The sequence below is a fragment of the Rhinoraja longicauda genome, chromosome 2, assembly GCF_053455715.1.
Source record: "Rhinoraja longicauda isolate Sanriku21f chromosome 2, sRhiLon1.1, whole genome shotgun sequence".
NCBI lineage: Eukaryota > Metazoa > Chordata > Chondrichthyes > Rajiformes > Arhynchobatidae > Rhinoraja > Rhinoraja longicauda.
Genome location: NC_135954.1, coordinates 18,956,188 through 18,974,261, shown reverse-complemented (window position 1 = coordinate 18,974,261; position 18,074 = coordinate 18,956,188). Strand labels below are relative to the sequence as shown.

Sequence of the window (18,074 nt, the reverse complement as noted above, 5' to 3'; positions counted from 1 at the left end):
GTGGAGGCAGCCCAGACCATCACACAAACCAACCTCCCTTCTATTGACTCCATTTATACCTCACACTGCCTTGGCAAAGTGAGCTGCATAATCAAGGACGAGTCGCACCCTGGCCACTCCCTCTTCTCCCCTCTCCCATCGGGCATTTTTAGTTTAGAGATACAGTGCGGAAATAGGCCTTTCGGTCCAACGTGTCTGCACCAACCAGCGAATTCTGCACACTAACACTATCCTACACACACTAGAAACAATTTACAATTTTCACCAAAGTCAATTAACCTACAAACCTGTACATCTTTGGAGTGTGGGAAGAAACCGGAGATCCCGGAGAAAACACACACAGTTCACGGGGAGAACGTACAAACTCCATACAGACCGCACCGGTAGTCAGGATCGAACCTGGGTCTCTGGCGCTGAAAGGCAGCAACTCTACCACTGTGCCACCGTGCCGCCCCTTAGGTCCTTCGTCTTGCTGACAATGAGGGGGAGGAACATAACAGGAAATAATCCTTTACGTACTTCAGCAAAAATATAAACTATAATACCTGTATTAAAGTTGAAGTCCAATGAAAATAGCAACTGGGCTACAACACATGCTTAACTTCATTCTGGGCACTGCCAACAAGGTCAAGAGTTATTGTAAGCCGCTAGCTACACTTAATAAGATGGAGGTAGATCATCTCCTTAAACTAGTGCACTCTGAGCTATGAACCTGGTGATTGTTGGGACTTTATAAGATGTTAACCCAGTACCATTTAACCCTAACCTAGTTGGGCGGCACAGTGACGCCGCGGTAAAGTTGCTGCCTTACGTCACCAGAGACCTGGGTTCAATTGTTCCTAGCGTGTAGGATAGAACGAGTAATTGCCGACTCAGTGAGCCGAAGGGTTTGTTTCTGCGCTGTATCTCTAAAGTAATGACAACATGTTCCCAATGTTGGGGGAGTCCAGACATGTTCCCAATGTTGGGGGAGTCCAGAACAAGGGGCCACAGTTTAAGAATAAGGGGTAGGCCATTTAGAACGGAGATGAGGAAGAACTTTTTCAGTCATAGAGTGGTGAAGGTGTGGAATTCTCTGCCTCAGAAGGCAGTGGAGGCCAGTTCGTTGGATGCTTTCAAGAGAGAGCTGGATAGAGCTCTTAAGGATAGCGGAGTGAGGGGGTATGGGGAGAAGGCAGGAACGGGGTACTGATTGAGAGTGATCAGCCATGATCGCATTGAATGGCGGTGCTGGCTCGAAGGGCTGAATGGCCTACTCCTGCACCTATTGTCTATTGTCTATTGTCCATATGACTCAGTCAGGATGGTGAGTAAGCTGGAGAAAACACACTTTGCCTTCTTCCTTATGAATGATGGCAGTCAGAAATTTGGAAGGGGTGGGGATATCAAAGATTGGTTTTGTTTAGAGATACAGCGCGGAAACACACCCTTCAGCCCACCCGGTCCACGCCGACCAACGATCCCCACATATTAACACTATCCTGCACACACTAGGGACAATTTTTACATTTGCCCAGCCAATTTACCTACTTGCCTGTATGCCTTTGGAGTGTGGGAGGAAACCGAAGATCTCGGAGAAAACTCATGCAGGCCACGGGGGAGAACGTACAAACTCCGTACAGACAGCACCCGTAGTTGGGATCGAACCCAGGTCTCTGGAGCTGCTAGGGAGCAACTCTACCGCTACGCCACCGTGCTGCCCCTACCCTCTTGGTGACCATTCAAGATGATCCACCATGCAGCCACAACAGTGGGATATTTTAGACTTCAATCATTTCTCAAAAGTCCCTATGTGGAACATTTATGAGTGTCCTTGTCCCCCGCTGAGTGAAGAGATCAACCCAGGGTTGCAATGAGCAGTGTTGCAATCATCATTTACGCCTGGCAAACTAATGCAGGCAAAAGGAGGAAAAAGTATTTTTACAGTAATCTAAATCAGGAATCAGTATAAAAATAGGCAGAGCAATCTACGCCTTTGTAATTTGCATTTGGTGATCATTTTGCAAATTTCAAAATGTTCATTGCACACTTCCTGTAATATCACAACAGTAATGATATGTTCTTGATGGGGGCATTCATGCGCTATATTGTTAAATGTGAATACATTTTTTCGCCCCACAGTTTATATGCAAAACAGCAAAGCCATTCAAATACAGAACAAGCATCTTGCAATAAAGGTCCCTCCTATGAATTTTCTCCAACGTTAATCACCAACACAAACTCGGGAATAATGGAGCTGCAAAGTACGCGACAGGTATAAAAAAATTAAAACTAGTTATTTGTGCGAAGGAACTGTAGCAATCTTATCCTTGTGGTTATTTGTGAAATTGTTCACTGAGCCTCCTTCCTAGAACTTAAAACCAGTTTGCTTCCTGTCTTAAAAATTGCAATGCTCTGAGGATTCGCATTGTGAGACTGAAAAAAATGTAAGTGGTGCACATTTAAAGAGACCCCAGATTATGGAAATCATAAAAGGCACAAAAAAAAATGTTAGGAAGCATGGGGAAATAACACAAATGTGTAAAATGGACCTTGGCACGATTGTATCGGAGTCAAACTCAGGGTCCCTGGAGACGCGAGGAACTGCAGATGTTGTAATCTTGCAAGTGCTGGAGTAACTCAGCAGGTCAGGCAGCATCTCTGGAGGACATGGATAGGTGGCGTTTCAAGTCAGGCCGTATTGGGTTGAGACGTGGACCTGCCGTTTTTGGTTCTAGATTCCAACATCTGCAGTCTTTTTTTGGTCTTCAGAATACCCTTCTGTTTCAGCTTCCCAGCAAAGAGTACTGTGGATAAATAAAGTTCTATCGTATCATATGGTACCATTTTCCTTTCTTCTCACCACCTTTTCCCTTCATTGCAATCCAAAATATGCTTGGTTTTCAACTTCACTGACACTGTTCCTCTCTCCTCCGAAGCTGACTGGCATGCTCGGGACCACCAACATTTTTGTTATAATTTCAGATTTCCAGCAGCTGCAGTATTTTAACTACGAAACTGTATAAGATTTCCGCAAACCCAATACTTAAGCACCTGGTGGTGCTCAATAAATTGATCCACTTGCATTCTGTATATTGCATAAATTGAGCCATTCACGTGCTGCAGAGACACCAAGGAGATCCCAATAGCCGAAGATTTTTTATATTTACCAGAAAAGAATTGGGAAAATTGGCGCGGCACAGTGACGCAGCTGATAGGACGGCCGTCTCACGTTACAAGAGACCCGGTTCGATCCTGACTTTGGGTTCTGTATGAGTGGAGTCTGCATGTTCCCTCTGTGACCATGTGGATTTCCTCCAGGTGCCCTGGTTTCCTCCAAGTGCCCCGTTTTCTCCCACATCCCAAAGACGTGGGGGTTCGTAGGTTAATTAACCCCAATAAATTGTCCCTAATGCGTGCAGAGTGGATGCAAAAGCGGAAAAAGGCAGAACTAGTTTGAACGGGTGATTGATGTTTGGCTTGGATTCATTGGGCCAAAGGGCCCATTTCCATGCTGTATCTTTCAATCAATCAAACAATTTAAAATTGAATAAAGATTCCCAGTTGACAGCCTAACAGAAGTTGAAGATAGTCAAGGGATTGGATTTTTTTTTAAACTGAAATGTTACTATTATTTAAATTGGAGTGGGAAATAGATTCAATAAGGTAAAAGGTTACTTGACAAATGATATCTGGGAGTTCCACATACAGAGATTGTTCGAATCTTGTAATGGTGGCGGAATGACCTCCACAGGCATTTAGGAAACACATGGATAAAGCAAAAGGGAAAAGAGTGAAGAATTTCTGGATGAATGAACAGAACGATGTTGAGTGACCTTCAGCATTTGTAATTATCCGAGGATATTATGTTTGCCACGCTTCATTAAAACAAAAAGATACACAAAAAGTGCTGGAGTAACTCAGCGGGACAGGCAGCATCTCTGGAGAGCAGGAATGGGTGACGTTTCAGGTCTAGACCCTTCCTCAGACTGAGAGTCAGGGGAGAGGGAAACTAGAGATATGGAAGGGCAAGGTGTTAAAAGGAAATTGTTGGCTGAGGGGAAGGTGACATTGAGGTGTACAAACAGTAAAATTAATCAGGAGGACAGTGAAACTGGTTGGAGAACTAGGGTAGGCGAGGGACAGAGAGAGTGGGAAAGCAAGCGTTACTTGAAGTTAGAGAAATCAATATTAATACAGCTGGGTTGTGAGCTGCCCAAGCGAAATATGAGGTACTGTTCCTCCAATTTGTGTTTAATCGCACACTGACAGGGGAGGAGGCCCAGGACAGAAAGGTCAGTATGGGAATGGGAGGGGGGAGTTAAATTGTTTAGCAACCGGGAGATTGGATAGGCCTAGGTGGACAGAACAAAGGGGTTCAGCGAAACGATCGACGAAACTACGTTCTTTCCTTGTGCCTTAGCTGAGATCAAACCAGCTTTGATCACAGGATTTGAGTGGATCCTGCTCAAAAGTCCACATATTATTATTGTTAGTCTAGAATGGAACAAAAGCTACTAATAACCTTACCATTCTCACACCAGCACATTAGTCTACAGCAACTTTAATTTGGTTTGTAGACATAGCACGGAAACGGGTCATTCGGCCCACCTAGTCCGCGCCGACCAGTGATCCCCGTACACTAGCACTATCCTAAACACCAGGGACAATTTACAGAAGCCAATTAACCTACTTCTTTGTTGTGTGGGAGGAAACCGGAGCACCTGGAGAAAACCCACATGGTCAGGGGGAAAACTCCGTACAGACAGCGTTCATAGTTAGGATCAAACCCAGGTCCCTGGCATTGTAATGGCAACGCCTCTATTCCTTAGAGGAGCGCACCAACGCCTCTAGTTCCTTAGAAGGCTTAGGTAGTTTGGCATGTCCAACTATCACCAACTTCCACAGATGCACCATAGAAAGCATTTTATCAGGATGTATCACAGCTTGGTTTGGGAACAGGTCCATCCAAGACCACAAGAAATTGCAGCGAATTGTGGACGCAGCCCAGACCATCACGCAAACCAACCTCCCTTCTAGTGACTGCATTTATACCTCACGCTGCCTCGGCAAGCCCAGCAGCACAATCAAGGACGAGTCGAATGCTGGCCACTCCCTCTTCTCCCCTCTCCTATCAGGCAAAAGGGATAGAAGTGTGAAAATGCACACCAGTTTCGGGGACCGTTTCTTCCCAGCTGTTATCAGGCAACTGCATCATCCTACCACAACCAGAGAGCAGTGCTGAACTATTATCTACGTCTTTAGCGACCCTCAGGCTACCCTGATCGGACTTGGCTGGCTTTACATAGCACTAAATGTTATTCCCTTGTCATTGATCTACACACTGTAAATGGATCGATTGTAATCATGCATTGTCTTTCTGCTGACTGGTTAGCAAGCAACAATAAAAGGTTTTCACTGTACCTCGGTACACGTGACAATAAACTAAACCAATACGGCAGCAACTCTACCACTGCGCCGCCCTAGTGGTGAATCACTTCAATGAGCTGATACAACACTGTGTTGCAATTATGTCGGTGCCACCTTGGAGAACCTGATGTAAAAACCAAGGCACACTCTGCTCAGTGAAAAGATGCTCATACACAATTATTTTGTAGTACAAGGGAGGTCTCAAAACGTACCCCTAAATCAGTATTATAACAAACATCAAATAAATTACTTCACTGCCATTTGTGGGATGTTGGCATGTGCAAATTGGCTGCCATGTTTCCTTTATTGCAACAGTGACTCAACACATTACTCACCAAATTGCCTCAATGTATAATACCAAGGTATAAGTATAAGTGTTTCTGTCTTTCTTCACACTTAAGGTATTCTTTTCAGATATCTGCTTATATTCCCTGCCTGGTTAAAAAGCCAGTCATAAACCGGATATTAAACCTTTCTTACTCTTGCGATAAGTAATCAGCATGCCACAGGCACGAACCTCATCTCTGAATGCATCCTCCCACTTAGGATACTAGGAAGAGATCACCACTGAGAACTGCCATCTCAACACGTGTTTATTTTGCATTGTGTAGAAAGCAGCCTTTACCAATGAAAACCAACTGCTGTGACCTATTGCTGACCATATACAAAAGATTTTAAAATTTCCAACGCGGCCAACGAATTTGAAATAGGTCAGATCTCCATGGCATTGCAAGGCCAAATGTTTGCGATCTTCTCAGCCATTTATTCTTTACCGATCGGGCCGTCTTACACGCTAACAAATATTTAAGATCTCAAAATCTGTGTCCCATGTTAAAAACACGATGTTTCACTTCACACAGTTAAATTATCTTGGTATTTATCTGCTCGTTATGTAAATTACCTACTGATTTGAGGCGAGTTGTTATATTTGTGATCCAAGTTTGAAAAATTGAGACATGGCCCGTTTCCTTTAAACGTTTTTCGGAAATAAGCCCTGAAAATTCAAGGGCCGTTTACATGCACACATGAACAGTTTGCATGCACAGCACAGCCTGCAACACTGGGTATTGCGATAGATAAATGAACAAAATCCTTCAGATCATACACAGGAAGCAAGCTGTTGATCGGGGTGGTGGCATATTTTACAGTACTCAGTATCAACATGACCTTTTGTGAGAATAGAAAAATGAACAAAGAATAATCACTGTTTGCCATGGTTAAAGATGGGTTATTTGAAATGATAATGAAGAAGATCATTCAGCACTATGATTAATCTAACTGTGTGACATTGCAGTTACAGATAATTGAACAAAGTACATACCCAGTGCCAGATTATGCAGCAGCATTGAAAATAATGGTGAAAAAATCCGACTTGTCCATAACGGTTCACCACCACAAAACTGTATCCTTTGAAATGAACACAGCTTTGAGCACCACAGGAGCAAGGATAGTGTACTGCAGAACTGATCACTGACATTTTACCCAAAGGCATGAAAAAAAATTAAATCTGCTTTTAGCTCACTGCAGCTCTCGACTCGGATCTATCTACATGTTCTCAGTCCTTCAGCGGCTGCTTGTGTTCAGCCACCCAGTCTGATGCTCTCATGCCTGCAGAATCGCAAGCAAGTGTTTCCTTCAGTCGGAGATCTTGCACTCTGTCACAACTACCTGAGAACCCTCCTCCCTTGGAGAAAGAGGAAACCGTGAAAGGAAGTGGCCAGCCTTTACTAAATGCTAACACTCGAACGGAATCAACGTAAAGCAAGATGAAACAATCTTGCATTATGTACAAGCTTGAGATGAACTGGATGTAGAATGGAAAAACAATTAGCGGATGGCTCAAGGACCTGTATGTTAGTGCTGAGAAGTACAGCACGTTCCCTCTGAAGGACCCAGCATAAACATCAGGCACAGATAATATCACAAAAGTATGTATGTACCTTGACAATGACTCGATTCGATAACGCAGCACTTCCCCCATCAATCAAAATAGGTTGGTCTTTTTCTACAGCAGTTTATCGGCCAGATATGATCTGATGTTTAAAACCAGATGGGGCAGTCGTGCTTAAACTACTGGACGTTTGACCATGTGCTAGGAAGAAACAGCAGCGGATACTCGATGCAAGGCCTGTGTGAGCAGACAACATTCCAGTCATCATACTAATGACCTGCATTCCAAAAGTCTCTATGCAACCTTGCCAATACGCTAACTGCTCTTGGCGATATGAAAAATTGCCCTGGAAAATCCTGAATCTGGAATAAAACCAGAGGGGCTTTGAGAACATCCTCAAAACTATCTCCCCGTTCACCTGATAATAATCTTTTCCCAAGACGCAACTCAGAATAGAATGCCCGATTTAGGGGTCCATTGGCGGGAATGCAATCGATGTGTCCTGCTAAAGAAAGGGTTGAGTATATTCAGGGCCTCAGTGCTGTAGATGATGGCCAGAAGGAGGACACTGGTGTTGATCTACTTTTCCTTCCAGTGGTTTTGGAGGATTATATAGAGATAGCATTGGGTGGTAGCTTTCCAGTGCCTGGAGATGTCTCTTGAACTGAATCGGTCTGAAGAAGGGTTTTGACCCAAAACGCCGCCTGTCCATTTTCTCCAGGGATGTTGACCGACCCGCCGTGTTACTACAGCACTTTGTGTCCTTTCCTGTCTACAGTAGTCCAAGTCTCAGAAGCAAATGGGAGGGCTACCCTGATGACGACATGTTTTGTGCTGGCTTGAGGTCTTGATCTTCAAACAACTGTTCCTGAGTCAGCCATAATCTGTGCTGGCTCAATTTATTTGTGAATTTCATCATTAATATCTATATCTGCCTCGGGATGCAGCTCCCAAGATACGAGAATTGGTAAACATTTTCCAGGGTCTCATAGTCAACCTTTATTATAAGAGATCGACACAACAAGCTGGAATATCCCAGCGGGTCAGACAGCATCTCTGGAGAAAATGAATAGATGACATTTCGAGTCTTGACCCAAAACGTCACCTATTCCTTTGCTCCAGAGATGCTGTCTGACCCGCTGAGTTACTCTTGCTTTTTGTGTCTGTCTTCGGTTTAAACCAGCATCTGCAGTTCCTTCCTACACTTTTTTTTAATCAGAGGATGACATTGGCAATGGGGGCAAGGTTGATGGAAGGTCTCTGCCCTATGGACATTGAGTGAAACTCCACCCTCCCGTATGCATCAGTGAACAAGTTAATGTTGACTTCGAGCTTGACCTACTATGACAACTTGACAACTGTGGATGGAATGACTTGGATTTGGAGGAATATTTTCTCCATTAGCTTCAATTCATTCCAGCCACACAAGGGTGCCTCAGGTCTCCCCAGGTGCCTTTAAAACTATTTTTTGGTCTTATATACACTGTAATCTTTTAAGGAATCAGTTCATGTTGAGGTTCAATGAATAATGTATCTAAAATTTTCAAGCAAAACAATATGAATCTCACAAAAACAACAGATGGAATTGATTTAACATCATTTGCTATCTCATTCCCAGTGCATTTGGAATTCAGCCATAAGGTCATAAGTCATGTGATAGGAGCAGAATTAGGCCATTCGGCCCATCAAGTCTACTCCGCCATTCAATCATGGCTGATCTATCTCTCCCTCCTAACCCCATTCTTCTGCCTTCTCTCCACATCGTCTGACACTTGTACTAATCAAGAAGTCACTCGACAGCAGGGAAGCAGTTTGGAGGCAGGATTTCCAATTGAAAAGAAAACAGACATCATGTTAGCATTTCACCACAAGAACGGTAATAATTCAAGGAAGTGAGCAGCCACAACTTTGACAGTGACTGGGGATGCTGGCCAGGGAAATGGCAGAAGCAAATGATGAGATCAACAAAGAATTGTTTCACCCAAAAGAGCCAGGAGGGAGAAGGGGAACGTGGGGAAGAGAGCGTAAGTTTTGTTGCCTCCATCACAGTGAGGGGGTGTTTGGAGTCACTGTGATGGATGTTTGTGTTGGGGTTATGTGTCTTGTGTTTCTTTTTTTTGTGTGTGACTGCTGGTAACGTAATTTCGTTCGGTACCTCGGTACCGAATGACAAATAAAACTCTGTATTCTGTATTCTGTATTTAAAGGAGCACAGGAAGAGAAATAGGAGTGGGTGGTGGGAAAGAAAAAAGAAATAGAGCAAAGATGTGATGCTAAATGCAAGCGAAATGAATTTCTGCAGTGAGATTAAGGGTCAATTAATGTGCAAATACAAAAATAACAGGAAGGTTAAAAGGACAAAACAAGTGTGTTATGAGTGGTGCATCACAGGGATCAGTACTGGAACTTCTCATATTTAGAAATATTTAGCTATATATAATCAAATACAAAGATCATCACAAGTGCGTGTGTATATATATATATATATATATATATATATATATATATATATTCATTTATTTATATGTTTAAAAATAAACTTTATTTATATATATATATTTATAATTATATTATAAATGTATATTAATAATTTTACAGGTGGCATAACTTTGGCAGATCTGTGGAGAGTGTTGTGCAGAATGTCAAATGGAAATATGGGCGGAGATATGGCAAATAGCGTTTAATACAGAAAAGTGTATATATTGCATTTTGGGAGTCAAGTGTAAGAACAAAGTACACGGTAAATCCGTGGAATTCTCTGCCTCAGAAGGCAGTGGAGGCCAATTCTCTGGATGCTTTCAAGGGAGAGCTAGATAGAGCTCTTAAAGATAGTGGAGTCAGGGGGTATGGGGAGAAGGCAGGAACAGGGTACTGATTGTGGATGATCAGCCATGATCACATCGAATGGCGGTGCTGGCTCAAAGGGCCAAATGGCCTCCTCCTGCACCTATTGTCTATAGGTGCCATGACATACCATCGGGTTGCAAACTACCCAAAGGGAATACGAGGTGCTGTCCATCCAATTTGTGTGTGGCCTCACTTTGGCAATGGAACAGGCCCAGAACAGAAAGGTCAATATTGGAATGGGAAGAGGAGTTAAAATTATTTTAAACACCCTATTTTCCCCTCCCTCTCTTCCCTGTGCCCCACCAGGATTCTCACCCATTTCTCCCCTCCCCTTGTCCCCTCCCATCTATATTCCTACCTCTGGCTTCACGATTCTTCTATCCTTATCTCACACTTTTTTGTCTTTTCACCTCTGGCCCACCTCTGGCCTTTGTCCAATCATCTCCTTATCAACAACCCCCCCCCCCCCCCCCCCCCTCCAGCACCTGAATCCACCTATAAACCCCCCACCCCCCCCCCATCACTTGAATCCACCTATCACTTGTGGTAGGTTCCTACCCCCACCTCTCTTCCAGCTGTCTCTCCCATTCCACATTTAGTATGAAAAAGGGCCCCAACCTGAAACATTACCACTCCATGTTCTCCAGAGATGCTGCCTGGCCCATGGAGTTACTCCAGCATTTTGTCTCTTTAAAAAAATATATATATATAGTATATGGCAGGAACCTTACAAGCATTAATGTACAGAGCGATGTTGAGCTGTATGTCGTTAACTCCATGAAAGTCCAGAATCAGGGGCCACAGTTTAAGAATAAGGGGTAGGCCATTTAGAACGGAGATGAGGAAAAACTTTTTCACTCAGAAAGTTGTAAATCTGTGGAATTCTCAGAAGGCTGTGGAGGCCAATTCTCTGTCAACCATTAATTTTAAGATTTGTAATTCATGGCATATTTCATAATTGTCAGAAATTGCGGGCCAATTTGCACATTAATAAGTATGTCATCAACAAATCGTTTATTAAGATCTATCCCATCGTTCACCACATACATGATGTAGGACAGCAATTTGTGCAACATAGATATTACAAACTACTTTGTGCAATTTATTCCTTTATTGGTTCCCAAAAGTCAGAGGTTTTCATTTAGTCTGGAGAAATAAAAAGGCACAAAGGATCTCTTAGAAAATTAGACACAGAATGCTGGAGTAACCAAGAAGAAAAAATAATAAGTGATGTTTTGGGTTGGAACACTTCTTCAGACTGAAAATAGGGGTGTGGAAGGGGTTGGGAGGTGAAATGAACTGGAGGTGAGAAAAGGCAGAACAAATCGAGGCCTGCACATAGGACCTCGGAAAGAGTGGAACCCGTAATGGCCCATTGTTGGCTGGGGAAGGCGTGATAACAAAATGGATACAAGGATGTAAACAGTGGAACTGGCAGGACGACTAGGGTGGGGGAGGGGAAGTGAAAGGAGGGGAGAGAATGCAGGAGTTACGTGAAATTAGAGAAATCAACATTCATACCACCAGTTTGTAAGCTGCCCAAGTGAAATACGAGGTGCTGTTCCTCCAATTTGTGTGTAGCCTCACTCTGACAGTGGAGGAGGCCCAGGACAGAAAGGTCAGTATGGGAATGGGCAGGGGAGTTAAAATGTTTGGCAACTGGGAGATTGCGTAGGCCAAGGAGGACTGGGCCTAAATGTTCAGCAAAACGATCGCCAACTCCATGCTTGGGCTCGCCGAAATATAGGAGCCCACACCGGGAAGAGTAAATGAGTTTGGAGGAGGTGCAAGTAAGCCTCTACCTCACCAAAAAGGACCGTCGGGGTTCCTGGATGGAGTTAAGGGAGGAGGTATATCGAAAATTGTCCAACTGAATGAAGAAAGTGCCAGCAAGATACCAGACAAACATTAATAAAGTTTTGGTATAAACAGGAAATGGTGAGACTACTGTTAATCATTCAATTTCAACTAATATATGACTTGCTTTCTGAACGGGTTTAAGCATTGAGGAAAAGATTCACACACTGCTTCTACATTTTCTACTCAATCAGTCATCAAACCAACTCCATTTTTATATGTACATATGTTTGATGTGATAATCTTTTACAGTTATTCTCCCTCCATATGTGTACCTTATAGATGAACACACAATACATACAGAAGTTTACATTATACCTCCATCATCAACTTTAATTTTCTTCCACAAAACACAAGGCGAGATCCTAATGTATGGCAAGTACACTGATTCTGGAGGTTGTTCTCGAAAGGAATGGTCTTATGGTTAGTTACTGCAATACATAAAGAGCAGTATGGCAGGGCACTATTGGAGCGGATGCCTCACAACTCCAGCAACATAGTATCAGTCCTGACCACCACTGCTCTTTGGGTGGAGTTTGCAAGTCCTCCTTGTAATGGTTTGGATTACACCCAGTTTCCTCCAAAATACCAAAGATGCACTGGTTGGCCGGTTAATTGATCACCGTAAATTTCCTTTAGTATACGGATCAACAGTAGAATTTGGAGGGAGTTGATGAAAATGTGGGAGGGCAAAAAAAATAATGGAATTAGCATTGGTTTAATAATATATAGGAGTTTCATGGTCAGCATGGACTCGAAGGGCCAAAGGGCCCCGCTCAGTGCTCTATGGCTCTCTGGGTCTATCTATTCTACGTAAAATAATACATAACTATTTAATTATACAATGAAAACATTTAAAATGTGAGCAACAAATATACAAAAGCAAAACATTACAACACAAGTATAAGATTTTAAAACAGTAATAACAAATTTGAATAATTAATTTTATCATGGTTTTCCTGCTTTGGTTGCCCTTGATCTAATTACTTCACTGCACCTGTTACCATATTACGTTACACCACTCAATTCTGTCTCGGGTGAAAAAGCAGTGGCATGTGAGAACGTGCAGTTCTACAATGGTCAAAGTGAAACTAAAGATTTTATACACTCTCTATACTGGAATCCAATTGAATCAGTCCAAAATATAATTCAACTCATTCACAATGCTACTGCAAATTTATCAGATTGATGAAACTTAACTCATCAGTGGCGTCGTAATAAAGTTACTGCCTAAGAACTGTAGCATCGCTTCAACTTTCTAACTGAATGAAGCAGGGATTGGCAAAATAAAAATCTCTACTGCACTGACCCATATTACCACCATTTAAACACAGTCAAAACCAGCTGCCGTTTGTTAAATAAATCACCGCATGTACAAACACAGGAAACATCAGGAAGCATGTGGTAGCAAAGAGGCTGCAGAAAAGATGCAACAGTGTGTTGCTTGGAACCGAGGGGAGAGTTTGAGAGTGTTTTCAATTGCGATGGATACCCTCAACAGAACAATGAAACATGAAGGTGAGATTGAATAAGCAGAAGTTATTCTCACTGGAATGTAGGAGGTTGAGTGGGGAACATCACTTTTAGGTTCCTAAAATTATGAAGGGCATAGATAGTCATATATTTTTCGCCAGGTCTAGGGGAATCTAGGTGGTGGTTTAAGGTGAGAGGGCAGAAATTTAAAGAAGATCTGAGGGATAGGTTCTTCACACAGAGGGAGTTGAATATCTGGAACACGCTGCTCGAGAAGGCGGATACGATTACAATCCTTAAAAGACATTTGGACAGGTACTTGGAAAGGAAAGGTCTAGAGGGATAATGTAGGCAAATGGGATTAGCCTAATCCTAATGTGGGCAAATGGGATTAGCGAGACAAAGACCACAGTGGGAATGGATGAATCTGGCTAAAAGGGCCCATTTCTCTTCTGCACGATTCCAACCAGCTCCAAAGTCAAGCCAGAGCAAGCTACACAACCCAAAATGTCCATTAAGCCAATACTTTGATAAAGAAGGGTCTCGACCCGAAACATCACCCATTCCTTCTCTCCTGAGATGCTGCCTGACCTGCTGAGTTACTCCAGTACCTTTGATAAATGAAAATCTTTTAACTACAGGTCCACCGCCGATTTTATGCACCACTTAGTTCCAGAGCCTTTCTGGGTTATCCGTTTTGCCGGCCCAACAGAGATCAAGGCCCGCAAAGTCGGTTGCGGATGTCAGCTATGGGAACGGATCTACCAGCCCTGGCCAGGATGGAGTTCCAGGGTATTGGCCACAGGAGGCAAATTCAACCCGCCGATTGGCACAAAAGTCCCGATGAGGTCGAGATTGGCCATCTCACCCGGCCTAGGCGCCACATTGTCAGGAGGGTTTATGGGGGGGGGGGGTTTGTCCTGATTAAAGGGGGCCCAAACCACCTGTTGCTGGCAAATGAGTGGTGCATCTGTACTTACTGAACAAATATTTCGATTTATTCACAAAATGCTGGAGTAATTCAGCAGGTCAGGTTTGTTTAGATTTGTTCAGGCACATCAAACTTGTTTAGCACTTTTCAAATCGTGAAGATATTGTCATTCATGATATGAGAATTATGCTGGCAAGGTATTTTTTGCTTGGTAAATAGTGTTGAATTCTATTCGGGGGGGGGGGGTAAAAAACCAATTGCACCTTACTTCCTTTTACCCCATAAATTATCCCAGTCAGAATGGCGATATGATAGAGGGAAGCAGAGATGGAAAATGTTACATCACTTTTATATTTTAGAAAATTCCTTTCTAAACCCCTCTACCCCATCTCTTTTATAAAGATTCGGCCACCTGATTCAGTATTTCCTTGTGTAGCATGATGCCCAATTTTCTCTGATAATGCACCCATTCAGTTTACCGGGAAGATTTTACTACGTAAAAAGTCATCATTTAAATGTAAACATCCACCAACTGTCACAGGCAGGTTGAGATGGAATGGTGGGGATGGAGATGAGAGAAATTAAATCCCAGGAAAGATATTGTCAAACTTGAAAGGGTACAGAGAAGATTTACGAGGATGTTGCCAGGGCTAGAGGGTGTTAGCTATAGGGAGAGGTTGAGCAGGCTGGTCTCTAATCCTTGGAGCGCAGGAGGACGAGGGGTGATCTTCCGAATAAATCGGGGAGATGCACAGAATCTCTTGCCCAGAGTAGGGGAATCGAGGACCAGAGGACATGGGCTCAAGGTGAAGGGGAAAAAGTTTAATAGGAATCTGAGGGGTAACATTTTCACACAAAGGGTGGTGGGTGTATGGAACAAGCTGCCAGAGGAGGTAGTTGAGGCTGGGACTATCCCAGCATTAAGAAACAGTAAGACAGATACATGGATAGGACAGGTTTGGAGTGATATGGACCAATCGCAAGCAAGTGGGTGTCGTGTTGCTGCGACATTTTGGCCAGTGTGGGCACGTTGGGCCAAAGGGCTTGTTTCCACACTGTGTGACTCTAAATGAAAATGCAGGTTGGATGAATAGTTTGATTGTTGACAAATAAATGGTGAATAATTATTACTTTTTTCTCCAAAACAAGAGGATCTTTAAGCTCAAGAGTTAAGTGGAAGCAGAATATCCCAAAATATACTCACAAATTTGTACTTCCTCTTCATTCATGAAATCACTAGTGCACATTTACTTCATTTAAGTTAGTTTAGAGATACAGCATGGAAACAGGCCCCTTGAGCTTTTGAGGGCAAACCGCATGATCACAGGGAGAACATGCAACCTCTACATAGATAGCACCAAAGGACAGGATGGAACCTGGGTGTCTGGCACTGTGAGACAACAACTCTCCCAGCAGCGCCACTGTGCTGAGAAATGTAACATTAACATGTCCCTCGCCAATTCCCTCCTTAGCCCATTTTCTTCTATTCAATTATGACTATCCATAATCACAATATTTTCACTGTAACTACAAGGTTTGACATTTTATTCAGGGCTTTATTTTTAGCAATAATTCAGTTTTATTAGTTTAGTTTATTGTCATATGTACAGCAAAAAGCTTTTGTTGCATGCTAACCAGTTAGTGGAAAGACAATACATGATTACAATCAAGCCATTCAGTGTATAGGTACATGCTCTTTTTTTGCGATTTTTCTAGGTTGGTATGTATGTGCTATAAATTATAAAACATCCTGTTCTTTGCAAATGCTTAAATCCTGAGATGAGTAGCATCTGTGCAGTCACAGTACATTGCTGGTGAATTAGACAATAGACAATAGACAATAGACAATAGGTGCAGGAGTAGGCTATTCAGCCCTTCGAGCCAGCACCGCCATTCAATGCGATCATGGCTGATCACTCTCAATCAGTACCCCGTTCCTGCCTTCTCCCCATACCCCCTCACTCCGCTATCCTTAAGAGCTCTATCCAGCTCTCTCTTGAAAGCATCCAACGAACTGGCCTCCACTGCCTTCTGAGGCAGAGAATTCCACACCTTCACCACTCTCTGACTGAAAAAGTTCTTCCTCATCTCTGTTCTAAATGGCCTACCCCTTATTCTTAAACTGTGGCCCCTTGTTCTGGACTCCCCCAACATTGGGAACATGTTTCCTGCCTCTAATGTGTCCAATCCCCTAATTATCTTATATGTTTCAATAAGATCCCCCCTCATCCTTCTAAATTCCAGTGTATACAAGCCCAATCGCTCCAGCCTTTCAACATACGACAGTCCCGCCATTCCGGGAATTAACCTAGTGAACCTACGCTGCACGCCCTCCATAGCAAGAATATCCTTCCTCAAATTTGGAGACCGAAACTGCACACAGTACTCCAGGTGCGGTCTCACCAGGGCCCGGTACAACTGTAGAAGGGCCTCTTTGCTCCTATACTCAACTCCTCTTGTTATGAAGGCCAACATTCCATTGGCTTTCTTCACTGCCTGCTGTACCTGCATGCTTCCTTTCATTGACTGATGCACTAGGACACCCAGATCTCGTTGAACTCCCCTTCCTCCTAACTTGACACCATTCAGATAATAATCTGCCTTTCTATTCTTACTTCCAAAGTGAATAACCTCACACTTATCTACATTAAACTGCATCTGCCATGTACCCGCCCACTCACACAACCTGTCCAAGTCACCCTGCAGCCTTATTGCATCTTCCTCACAATTCACACTACCCCCCAGCTTAGTATCATCTGCAAATTTGCTAATGGTACTTTTAATCCCTTCGTCTAAGTCATTAATGTATATCGTAAATTGATGCATAAAAATCTTAGATTTATTTCTAATCTTGTTTATAAAGAGTTGAAGGCCAATCGATAGTAGCAATTGTAGTTCTCTTCACCTCAATATGGTACAATGTTTCCAAGGTAATTACATTTCATAATCATCACTCAATAAATACCATTCAAATACCACCCATCCAATTTTCAAAGAAGATTTTTTTAAAACTAGACCAAGTGAACCCTTTAGAACGGAGATGAGGAAGAACTTTTTCAGTCAGAGAGTGGTGAAGGTGTGGAATTCTCTGCCTCAGAAGGCAGTGGAGGCCAGTTCGTTGGATGCTTTCAAGAGAGAGCTGGATAGAGCTCTTAAGGATAGCGGAGTGAGGGGGTATGGGGAGAAGGCAGGAACGGGGTACTGATTGAGAGTGATCAGCCATGATCGCATTGAATGGCGGTGCTGGCTCGAAGGGCTGAATGGCCTACTCCTGCACCTATTGTCTATTGTCTATTGTCTATATAACCCGTTGGGCCCAAACCTCTCCTGCATTGGTGCAGCACCCTCTCCTCCCCCACTTCCCCCTCCCCTCCTCTCCCTCCCCTCCTCCCCCCTCCATCCCCCTCAACCCCCCTTACCTTCCCCCTCCCTCCCCCTTCACTCCCTAGGAGATAGATTTAAACTTTAAAATGTGAATAACTTAAAAAATATAACACCGATTTCAATGAAACCTCTTCCATTAGCACCAAAGGGACGACGGTGAGTAAGGTGGGCCTAAAATTGTTGCGCTATCGTGTACCGTTTTGGCTGTAGTTCAGGTACAAACAAACAAACAAACGAGCATTTTAGTATATAAATGCCAAACTAAATAATAAAATAATTTTA

The 18,074-nt window shown here is 43.2% G+C and overlaps 1 protein-coding gene across 2 annotated transcripts in view; it reads right to left on the bottom strand.

Moving 5' to 3' along the window:
• Positions 1-18,074, bottom strand: part of zdhhc11 (zDHHC palmitoyltransferase 11) — a 122,148-nt gene that overhangs the window by 76,649 nt on the left and 27,425 nt on the right. The window contains exon 1 of one of the 2 annotated variants that reach the window (XM_078415770.1): positions 6,731-7,021. The exons of the other annotated variant lie outside the window; for it this stretch is intronic. Coding sequence (XP_078271896.1) covers positions 6,731-6,901 — 171 coding nt within the window. The 5' untranslated portion in view covers positions 6,902-7,021. Of the gene's footprint in view, positions 1-6,730; positions 7,022-18,074 lie in introns of those variants that run through there. 2 annotated transcript variants of the gene reach the window in all.